Below are 12311 nucleotides of genomic sequence, written 5' to 3'. Positions count from 1 at the left end.
TTCCTCCACCCAGGTTTGCCTGGCATGCTCAGAAATGCTCAGACATGTCTAGATCTCGGTAGGAGATGTGATGTGATGGAGGCTCAAATTGAGCCCCTTGTTATATACCCTAGAGCATCTATTATGATTCTTCATCAGTTTAGTGCATGGTTAGAGAAACAAAAGAAATACAGGCAACTATCCTTGCTTTTGAAATTAAAATTCAGTTAGTGAGATAAAAATCACACATGTGCCACAAGTGGTTTAAAATGCAGATAATAATCATTGATTTTTCAAGGACATGAAGAGAGCTTCAAGAAATATGGTTTCATCTTCGGGTTTCTACTTCTGTGGGATAATGACAGATAATAGTAGAAAGCTGTTTCTTTCTGTGCAGGTCTGTGATCGGCTGAATGTGAAGATGTGGAGGTGAGAGAGGCATATAATCATCATAATCATTACTGCGATGGGCTTATCGCCTTTCATCAGGGCCTTACTGAATTCTCCCACTGTGTCAGAGACTTGTTGATTCATGGACTGACATGATGTCTTCACTTTTTGCTTCCCAAAGTAAAAAGGTGGATGGAAATTGAAAATAAATTAAATAAGTTAGTTTAGCTTATAATCAGACATAAGAACTCAACATTGATTTTCAAACAGTATAGTATTTTAGAGTTAAGAATGTATATAACATATGGGGTGGGAAGAAATAAATGTCAATTAGCTCTTCAATACCAATGTCAATGTGCATGTTGTTTTCTTAGCAAAAGGACTTTGGATAAATTCTAGATTAACAGGGATAGAAATAATGTCAAAGATTACTAATTTAGTATGTCCTCCTGCTGATGGGAAGAACAGCACCTTGAAAGAAAGTTAATAGGAATGTTAAGTCATGGGAATTGCTCACAGAAAAGAAAATACCAAGAGAATTAAGTAAAGCTAATTTGAAGACATAAATTTTCTTTGGTAGTGAGGTTTGAAACCTTATTATTCCAGCCTTTTAATTGAGAGACAATATGCTTGTTTTTTTTTTTGAACTTGCAGATCCTCGGGGTTAAACTTGGGGTTGAATGGCTGTCATGTGACTTTGGGTGGGTTACAAATTCTTCAGGAGAGAGTTAGGTCAACTAACAAGAAGCTAAATGCTCAGTATTATCTCACTCTCTCATGTTATCACAGGATAAACCATTAATATCAAGAAGCTTCTGAAGTCTCTATCTGGGAATTTGTCAGTGCACCAGGAACAACAATCCCTGGCATAATGTTAGACAAACTTAAATGGGACAACCAAACGAACAACTAAACAGACTCATGAATAAGCAGTAGGATTTTATCTTTCAAGTTACATTTCATTGGTCATTGAAATTGACCAAGTAAATTAAATTGACAGTATTGGTGAGCTGTGTTGTGATATGTTAACCCTTCCCCATTGTAGTTAGCATTTTAAATGTTGGAGTGCTAATTCTTATTCCAACATATACAAAATAAATGCTTGTCCTGTAAATCCAATACCAACACATGGTACAGTACAAGTAATTTAATTCTTCAAGAATTAGAAAAGATAAAGGCTTTTCAAGAATCAGATTCCTTTACTGAAAATATCTTACAAATTTGAGATTGTGCCTATGTAACCTCAAACATGAATAAAAAGTAATATAAACTTTTTTCCTTTTGGGTGCTGATATTAAATTTTCTTTATACTTTTACATTTTCAATATTTTACAATAAATATATAACTTTTTAGTTGGACAAAAAGTAATTGTGAGTGGTTAATAAAGGAATGGGTGTGACTTAGTGAGTAGGAAAACAGTCCTAATATTTGAAACAATCTGGCAAAGGCTTGGAAGCAAAAGACAGAAATCTGACTACATTCAAGGAGTTTGCCAGTGTTTGACTGAACTATAATTTCTATATCCTACCTATCACTTCAGTAAGCCTTGTCTTTTTACAAGGCATGTGACAAGAGAATGTTGTATTAAGGTTCCCCAACATTGAGTTTATATCAAAAATGAAGACATGGAGTGGAAAGTTTTTTAGTAATATTTCTAGTTCATGAGGAATAATGGGGAAAAGTTTGGAGAAGGAAATGGCAACCCACTCCAGTATTCTTGCCTGGAGAATGCCATGGACAGAGGAGCCTGGTGAGGCACAGTCCATAGGGTCGCACAGAGTTGGACATGACTGAAGTGACCGAGCATGCAGACACACATAGGGAATTTTGTTTATGTCTTCTGGGAATATATTATTTTGATTGACTCTGCCTGGGAATTCAGAGGGGAAGTTTGTTCTGTTATCTCTAAAGAAAGAATTTGATGAACAAACACAATTGCTGGGGTCATGTTTAATGGATGTGTTTTTGAGTTCAGTTAAATACTTTGTGTTCCTTTGCTCAGCCATGTCCGACTCTTTGTGATCCCATGGACTGTAGCTTGCCAGTCTCCTCTGTCCATTGGCTTTCCCAGGCAAGAACACTTGAGTGGGTTGCCATTTTCTTCTCCAGGGATCTTCCTGACCTGGGGATGGAACCCATGTCTGTTGCATTGGTGGGCAGAATCTTTACCACTGAGCCACCAGGGAAGGCCTGTTAAACACTTCAGAGGCTCCATTTACCTCCAGACACCTAAAATGTTTATTACAAGCTCATTTCAGTAGTCAAATTTTAGTAAATGTTTATATTTAAATGTTACACAATTTTATTTCTTTCAGAGATATTCTGTAACTCACTCTTCCCGCTAGTTTTTACCAGTTCTCCTGCTACCCCCAATCTATCCAAATGACTGAGTTTCGCCATATGGGTTCACTGCTGCATTAGTACATTGACAGAGATATATAAACCATGGCTTTCACAGCTGTTTCAGATGAAACTGTATATTAATGTGTAAACTTGCAACATACAGCTTAGCCGGAAAGTTATGTGGAACAGGTGACTGGGGAGATAGCTTTCACCACTTGGACTAAAGTCAATTTTGAAGGAGCTAAAAGATGCCTATCGAATTCTGGTACATGTGTGTGGTTTGAGGAGTGCGTGTGCACTGCAGAGAATTCTTTATACTTCAAAAAAGCTGAAAATATGGGTGGTTAAATGAAGTTACACTTTTACACCCTCATATGCTAAGTGGAAGAGGCAGCCAGATGCAGTAAAAAGTTGTTAATATTAGTCTATCACTCTTGGTTTACAATGTTTTGAACACGTGTTAGAGATACTTGTGAAGATGTAAAAGGTGAATTTAAAACCTACATCAATTATACCAAAAGTCAACTGGAAAGAAAAGGATTTAAGTCCTTGAGCTTTTATTAATAATACAAACTCGCAGCCAAAGGAATAGCCTTAGTCAACACATTTCCATGTCCCCCTAAACACAAATAGCCTCCAACCTTTGGAGGTTGTTCCTTCGAGATGTTTCACCAGTGACATCACAGTGATTGCCACCTCCCTTAGACTACTTTAGGCCCTGCCCAGAGCCCAGAAGTCCAGACGGCCTGGGAGACAAGCAGGAGTTGGAGCCCAAGTTGGAGAGACAGAGGAGAAGCCTACTGCAGCCCAGGGTGTCCTTGACCCTATTCAGGTAACAGCAGGATTTTTAAGCTTAGCATACAGTGTGTATGTGTGTACAAGTTGCAGATAAGAAAAGCACGGGAATATTTACATTTCTTAATGAAATAGACAATGCCTATTGTACACAGTGTTTCTTAGACTAGAATATTATTGATTCTTGTTTTCCTTTTTTTCACCTTATGGCATGCATTTTCTCCCTTCCTATTAAAAAATATCACACAGGAAAAGATGTCTTCCATCTTTTCCAAGTCTCCATTCAAAGAAAGTCAATATCAAACAGTTTATTCAGAGTTCTTTTGTTTTTTCACTTTGAGTCATACACTGTGATCTTCATGTCAGGAAAGATTTAAAATGAAGCCAAAATTGTCTTTGTGGGTTAACAGCAGAAAAATGGAAGATTGCTGATCTGGGTTTTACTTAACTTTGGCATAAATGTGTGTGAAATTAGAGCCCACTCCCTATAGTTAGCTTATATGTTGATTGAATTGGATTCATTATAAATTCCCACCTTAATGCTGTGTTTTATTACTTTAAAAACATACAAAACAACAGCATTTTAAGCTTACCATCAAAGTGCAAGATATAGTAAGAGGTAAACCATAGGTAATAAAGAAGTGTAATGAGTAGCTGTCAATTCAGAGACCATTGAAAAAAATGTGAAGAGTCCATAAAACATACCCTTTGAACAATTATTGTAAGGCAACACCTGTATAAATATCACTCAGGTCAAGAAATTGTCATTGGCGCACTCCAGAATTCCATTCTTGATCACTTTTCCCTTTTGCCTTATCATCGGTAATCATCATCTTAATTGTTGAGCTAATCTTATCCACGGTTTTCTTTATAATTTTACCATCTCTGTCTGAGTTCCTAAACAATATAATTAAATTTTCTGTTTTTGGCTTTGAAGAAATAGAATTGCATTCTGTGTTTCTTTTTGTAAATTCCTCTTTTGCTTCATAGTTATTTTTGTGAAATCCACCCATCTTATTATGTGGTGCTGTAGTTCATATGTTTTATTTGCTCTATAGCAATGTATGAACATACTACAGTTCACATTCATTCTATTGCTGATGAACATTTGAGTTGTTTCCAGCTTGGGGATATTATGAAAATGTTGCTATGAACATTCTTATATATATATCCTGGTATATATGTGCTTGAGTTTCTAGAGCCAGAATGAAAGAGCCAGATAAAAGAGAATTAATATTATCAACCTTAATTTAAAAATGTCAAATTGTTTTCCCAAAGGTCAAAAATTTACACTAGCCAGGGCAGTTATTTGTGGTTATCATTCATGTTTTCACTCTTACAGAGTAATCACAATCCAACAACTATTTCCAGTCTGCCAGTTCTAGTTCTGCCTCTAACTTGCTATGTGTCATCACACAAACAACTTAACCTCTCTCTAAAAGTCAGTTTCTTAGCAGTAATCTTGGGAGAGAGAAAAATCACAAAACTTGCCTGAGTTGTAAATGTCAGAGTTGTTGTGAAGGTCACACGATCAAAGCTCTGGACAACTTTCAGCAACATTTTCTGAATACGTTCCTCTCAGGTCACAGTCTCGTAAGATTTGATGGGACAGTTATTTTGCCCTCCCTGAGTTGGGTCGTTTTTATCATTGTAAATAAGGCCTCTTATTTTTTACATATCTTTTTACTTCTTTGGGACTTACTCAAATAAATTGGTGTTTGGATCAGGATTTAATTTTATCAATAAATCCATAAGGAGAGAATCTGCTTTAGAGTCTTTAGATTCTTTTGTTCTTAGGCTCCTTGCCTGAATTCATCAACTTCCTGTTCTCCTCTGCTCTGGTGTACATGCTTATACATTCTCTCTACTTCCTTAATACTTCATTTTCTTCTGTTTACTTTCTCCTTCAAGCAAATCTTTGTAAAGATTTTCATTGAAAAAAGTGTAAAGGGCAAAAATAAAAGTAAGAATTAAAAGGAAAGTGAAACATGAATCAGTTACCATTGGTCATATTTTAAATCAACATTCAACAATGTACCTGTTAATATAATCTTATCTGAACTTATGTGTTATAACAACAATAACATAAAATGTTAAAAAGGATCATTTGACTGGTTTATACAATTAATAATTTGGTACACTAATAATAAAAGAAATATAGTAATTATAATTCATAGTTCAGGGGAGACTTCTTCCCCCTGAACTTCCACTTTTAGAAAATAAAACACTTTTTCCCCTTAAACTTTTTCCACTCCATAGTAGACTTTTGCTGTATTTAAAATTTTATTTTTAATCTTTACTTTCATTTGGTTTGCATATTCACAGTGTCAATTATGCCACATCATTGGAAGTAATAATTTTATGTTTCTCAAAGCATGATTTTCCTCAAGTATTATCTATATAGACTATAAAGATACCACCCCCACTTTTTGAAGTGTTTACAATATAAGCACATCCTGGACTTGACTAAAAATAGCTGGCACAAGCCCTTGTTGAAATAGAAGTATCCATGGGGTTAACACTTGCTGTTTGGACTGAGTGCCTGTTATGTGAGGGACTTTTGGTTGACCCCAGTAGGCTCCATGCCCAATGCAGGATTTCAAGAGGCCAAGCAGCTGTTGAAACTACTTAATGCTTTCACAGGGTTAGACAAAGATAGATCAGCTCGAAACTTGAAAAATTATGGTATCCTATCTCTGTATGTAATTTGAAGCAAGAAAAATTCTAAGCCATAACTTTTTTTTTTCTTCTGTTTTGGTTGACCTTACTTGCTGGGAGCAAAGCAAGCAAGCATGCACACACATACACACAGAAGTTGAAAAAAGAAAAAAGCAATATTTTGTATTTTATCAAGTGAAAGTCACTCAGTCATGTCCGACTCTTTGTGACCCCATGGGCTATACAGTCCATGGAATTCTCCAGGCCAGAATACTGGAGTGGGTAGCCTTTCCCTTCTCCAGGGGATCTCCCGAACTCAGGGATTGAAACTAGGTCTCCCACATCGCAGGTAGATTGTTTACCAGCTGAGCCAAAAGGAAAGCCCAAGAATACTGGAGTGGGTAGCCTATCCCTTCTCCAGTGGCTCTTACTGACCCAGGAATTGAACCAAGGTCTCCTGCATTGCAAGTGGGGTTTTTTTTAACCAACTGAGCTGTGAGGAAAACCCCATAAGCATCAATATAGTCATCACAGGAAAATAATCAGAACTGTATTGGTCTTTTTGACATCAGGTCAAAAGAAAGAAAAAAAAAAAGACTGTGTAAATCAAGGTTTCTCAGAGAAACAGAACCAATAGGGAGGATGTGTGTATGTGTGTAATGTAATTGGCTTATATGCTTGTGGAGGCTGGCAAGTCCAAAATCTACAGGGGAAATTGGAGGCTGGAGACCCAGAGAAGAGTAATAATCTGGAGGTTAGATATCTGAAATCAAAGTATTGGCAGGGTTGATTTCTGTCCTTGGCTTGCATATGACCATCTTCTTCCTGTGTCTTCATATGGTCTTCCTTTTGCATATGTTTGTGTCCTAATCTTTTCTTCTTATAAGGACAACAGTCATATTGCATTAGGACCCATCTTAATTACCTCATTTTAATTTAACCCATCTTGATTACCTCTTGAAAGACCCTATCTCCAAATGTAACCACATCTCTCAGTAAAAAAAATATATATATATATATATATATATATATATATATATATTTGCATCCCAAGATACTGGGGATTAGGATTTCAACATGTGAGTTTAGTGGGGGGGGGGGGGGGGAGATACAATTCAGCCTATAACACATTTCCCTTCCACAATGCTTCTATTTTCTCTGAGGAAAGAATGCTCACTAATTTCTTGTTTTCTTTGTTACTTTCTGATAGGAGGTAAGGACAAGCAGGAGGTCTTTGGTGTGCCCTCAGAAGTTTGCCTTCGGTTCTCACCACGCCACTCTGAGAATGGAACGATCCACCCGGGAGCTGTGTCTCAACTTCACCGTTGTCCTGATTACAGTTATCCTTATATGGCTCCTTGTGAGGTCCTCTCAGTACTGAGATGCCACAGATCCTGGAATTGACTGCAATGCTCCAGGGCTGTCTTCTGTATGCCCTGACATCCCACTGCTGTCATGGGATGCCTTTTCTGGCATCCCACGGCACTTCTGACCAGTTCGCACAATATCTGGGGTGCCTCCAGAGCTTCTCTCAATGGCTTCAAAGTGTTTGCCAGTAAGCATTAGATTTATTCCCCAATTCTTACTGCAAATGTGTTAGACAAGCCACAAGGTTAAAAGTAAACTGGATTCATGATGACATAGAATGTTAACAAGCCCCTGATCTGTCTCACCACACATCCCTTCAACACACACTCAGCAACCAAACTCTAAATCAACCTGCCAGAAGAAAGAAATGTTAAAGGAAGTCTTTGTCAGCCCCTGTAACTATCATGTGAATAAAGTTAAGTCAACCAAAAATAAGACTTTTAGAATTTATTTTAGCTTCTATTTGTGATATGGCATTTGATCCTTGACTGAGACTGAAGTGACAAATGTTACAATATTTCTAGCATTTGAGATAAGCCAAGATCTTCCAACTGCTGAGGGTTTGAAACCAAGTCAATTAAGAGTGTCGTATTTCAAACAATTCCATTGGTTCAGTTTTCCTCAAACTTTCCTTCTGAATTAGTCCCAAGGGCAGAGGGAAAATAAATCCATTTCACTAGGAGGTCTGGAGTACAGCCTGAACTGTTCACTAAAAGCACAAAACTTCTTTGAAGCCTTGTTTTATCATTAAAATTGACAAAAGTATATTTTATTCTGTAATATCTCCATTTGCTTTAATATATATATATATATTTACATTATTTCCCATTGAGTAAAACTGAAACATGAGTCATGTCCCTAAGAGTAGCATATTCCAGTTAGGTTATAGTCATTATGCAAATAGAGCTAGTTGCTAGTAAACTACAGTTGTAACAGAGAATAGAAAATACAACATTCATGTTTGTGAATACATGAAATAGTCATTTCTTAAGCCTGTTGCTAGAAAACCCCACACTAGACAGATCACATTTGTTCTCTGTGCTAATCTCAAGGTAACCATGGAGAAAGGGAGTATTGTTGAGCCTCATTTTTCATAGTACCCCCATAAAGGCATTCCTTACTGAATGTAGCCTATTACTGCCCTTGCCTACGTAGCATTGTGATTCTCATTCCTGGATGCAGTTTATTTACTTAGGGGTGATTTTTCAAAATATTTATTCTGGGTCCTCCTCAGACTAATTAAATAAAAATCTCAGGAGGTAGAACTCAAGAATCTGCATTTTCCAAAAGTCCTCTAGATAAATATATTGTGTAGCCAGAGGTGAGAAACACTGATACCTACACCAGTACGTCTCAAACTTTGATGTGATTACGAATCACTGGGAGGCCTTTTTAAAATGCAGATTCCAATTCAGTTTGAATTCTGATTTAGTCTGTATTGGGGCCTGAGACTCTGCATTTTAAACAAGCTACTTAATGATGCCAGTGCTATAGTCTATGGTCTCCACAGACTTAGCAGATTAGAATTGTGGAATTAATACATTAGAATCACCTGGAACCTTCAGAAAATGACCCAAGCTTGAGCCCTATTTCCAGGAGTTTCTAACATCACTATTCTGGGATTGAATCTGAGCATTATTTATTTTTAAAAGGATTCCAAGGTGATTCTAATGTGCAGCCAAGGCTAAGAGCCCTGAAAGAGATAAAGGGAAAAAAAAATGTTATTATTTTGATGGGTTCCCACAAATTTTGAGAAACAACAGTGTATGGTCCTCAATGTCATGTTCCTAATTTCAGAGTCAGACTACACACACAGCATGCTTACTCATGGGCATATGGCTCCAGGCCCCTTGGGAGAGAGTTACCAGTCTTTTTCTTACTCAAAGAAAATCTCAGAAAATCTACCAATGTTTGTATATGTGTTTGAGAACGTGTGTGTGTGGTAGTGGAGAGGGGAATGGACAAAAACATGACAAATTCCGTTCCTCTGAGTGTTGGTGCCAACATTTACAACAGGTACTATTTACTGAGTCTGTTGTATATGAAGCCCTGAATTTGGCACTCGCTATACATTATTTCCATTTAGCAGATGTGAGAACCGAGGATTGTAGGCCTCACTAACCAGATATAAGTAGTGAAACTAGGATGACAAAAATGCCATATTAATTTCTCCTGGCAACTGGATACAAACCATGCTTAACTATAGATCTCTAAACCATTAGAGTATAAATTTTTATCCTCACATTCTTCAGCATTACAAAATATCAGCCTAATTAAAGATAATAGTTGTAATTCTCTATGCAATATTTCTTGCTTGTCAGTCCTCACCTGCTTTTTCTCTTTTTTCATGTGATTGGATCTACTGATAGAACCTGTTATAGGTCACTTTTGAAGAGGTAGGACATCCTCTAGCTGGGACTAGTAATTTTGTCTAATTTCTCCCATGTTCAAGAGTCTTAGTCATTATTAAATTCCCGTCTCATTTAATAGTCTCTTTTTATGTATAATCTTCCCTATGGCCTGAATTTTCCTGAATCATCACAGAACTATATCAATATTGGCCCCAGTCACTCGAAAGCTCTCCAGTTACCCCCAAAATGAGATGCTAGCTCTCTTCAGGAAACAAAATGCTGAATTATGTTTGCTAAACAAAATTATAGCTCATAGACTCGAGCCTACATAGCTTCTCTCTCTTTAATTAATTCATTCATTATAATTATGTGCAACTACAGGAGACAGTGGGAACAGTGTCAGACTTTATTTTTTGGGGCTCCAAAATGACTGCAGATGGTGACTGCAGCCATGAAATTAAAAGACGCTTACTCCTTGGAAGGAAAGTTATGACCAACTTAGATAGCATATTAAAAAGCAGAGACATTACTTTGCCAACAAAGGTCCGTCTGGTCAAGGCTATGGTTTTTCCAGTAGTCATGTATGAATGTGAGAGTTGGACAGTGAAGAAAGCTGAGTGCCAAAAAATTGATGCTTTTGAACTGTGGTGTTGGAGAAGACTCTTGAGAGTCCCTTGGACTGCAAGGAGATCCAACCAGTCCATCCTGAAGGAGATAAGTCCTGGGTGTTCATTGGATGGACTGATGCTGAAGCTGAAACTCCAGTACTTTGGCCACCTGATGTGAAGAGTTGACTCGTTGGAAAAGACCCTGAGTTGGGAGGGATTGGGGGCAGGAGGAGAAGGGGACGACAGAGGATGAGATGGCTGGATGGCATCACTGACTTGATGGGCATGGGTTTGGGTAGACTCCGGGAGTTGGTGATGGACAGGGAGGCCTGGCGTGTTGCGATTCATGGGGTCGCAAAGAGTCAGACACGACTGAGCGACTGAACTGAACTGAACTGAACTGAACAGGTAGCTTATTGTACTAGTCCCTGGGGCTAAGATGGAGAATGAGATGAACAAGCCCCATTCTCATGTAGAATATGATTTACCAAAGGAGACAGAAACAGATGGTTATCATGGCCTAAGTTCTTTGACAAGGGAAGGATAGAATGTTATTGGAGGAGATTCTAGGCAGAGGGGACAGCAATAATAAAGATCTAAGGGTCAGAAGTGAAGTGAAGTGGAGTCACTTAGTGGTGTCCAACTCTTTGCAACTGCATGGACTGTAGCCTACCAGGCTCCTCTGTCCATGGGATTTTCCAGGCAAGAATACTGGAGTGGGTTGCCATTTCCTTCTCCAGAGAGCATGACAAATTCAGGAAACTGAAAGTGTCTGCTGGCTGAAGTATAGAATACCTCTCCCAACATTGGCAGAAGTTATACCACATGAGGACAGATCTCAAGATTCTGACTTGAGTTGAACTACCTCTGGGATCCCTCATTGTCAAGCCTCCTGCCACTGACATTTTTCTAGATGATGTCTGTGCCTACACAGATATTAGACTTTGAGTCTTGGAACACCTCACAACATTTACCCGTAATTGTCAGATCAGTCCTCCCCAATAACCATCGTGATGTTTGCACAGCTCTCTGTTGGGTAATGGTCTCTTCCTACAATAAATTCTAGGATGCCAAGATCCAAGAAAATGTTAAAGTTGAGCTGCTCATATCACAATGCCAACAAATCACACAAATTTTAGAAGGAAGGTGTGCTGTTGGCTTACACTTTTCTTCCAGTCTCCCCTAAACTACTTAATTGGGCATCTTTTGGAACATCTCATTTTTATCTAACAATTTTTTACACTGAGGTAACACACAAGCTTTTATCAATCTCTAGCAGCACCAGCACGACATCTGGTCACCAGCTCCTCTCCCTAAGAAATTATCCAGATAATTCTTGATATAAACCATAGCTCTAAGAAAAAAGCCCCAAGGTATTCCAACCTGATCAGCCTTCATAACCACATTTCCATCTCTGCTCCATTGACCCAGACATGAGTGTGTGAATATTGTTATAAAATGGTAGTGCTACCATTGTTTTCTTCTAATTTGGAGCTCTCAATCAATCTAGAAGCCATCTCAAGGGGAGAGGTCCCCTTTTACTTCCACTGGTATCTAATACTTTTTGCCATTCCCACCTGTCCCCCAGTTATTTTGGTACATGATCTTTGCTATTCCTACATAGGGTTCCAGAGCCTGCCTCAAAGAAGGTAGAGTTCATCTGTCACCACCTTGAAATTAAATCACGCAGAATCCTGTCCTGAAAGCCCAGAGCACCCCCAGTAGTTAGAGATAAACCAAACAAATTCTATCCCCTTTTTCTCTGAATATGTTACTTCTTCTAGATATATTTTATCATTATCTTGCTTTCAGAATGTC

General features: G+C 38.0%; 1 protein-coding gene across 1 annotated transcript; it reads left to right on the top strand.

Moving 5' to 3' along the window:
• The first annotated feature begins 390 nt into the window (after positions 1–390).
• Positions 391–7966, top strand: SLN (sarcolipin). The gene is made up of 3 exons (XM_043898255.1): positions 391–408; positions 3419–3545; positions 7377–7966. The coding sequence occupies exon 3, from the start codon at positions 7452–7454 to the stop codon at positions 7545–7547; it is 96 nt and encodes a 31-aa protein (XP_043754190.1). The 5' UTR covers positions 391–408; positions 3419–3545; positions 7377–7451; the 3' UTR covers positions 7548–7966.
• Positions 7967–12311: the final 4345 nt, after the last annotated feature.

This window comes from Cervus elaphus, chromosome 1, assembly GCF_910594005.1.
Source record: "Cervus elaphus chromosome 1, mCerEla1.1, whole genome shotgun sequence".
Classification (NCBI taxonomy): domain Eukaryota; kingdom Metazoa; phylum Chordata; class Mammalia; order Artiodactyla; family Cervidae; genus Cervus; species Cervus elaphus.
Note: the sequence above shows the minus strand (reverse complement) of the source record. Positions and strands in the feature narration are given on the sequence as shown.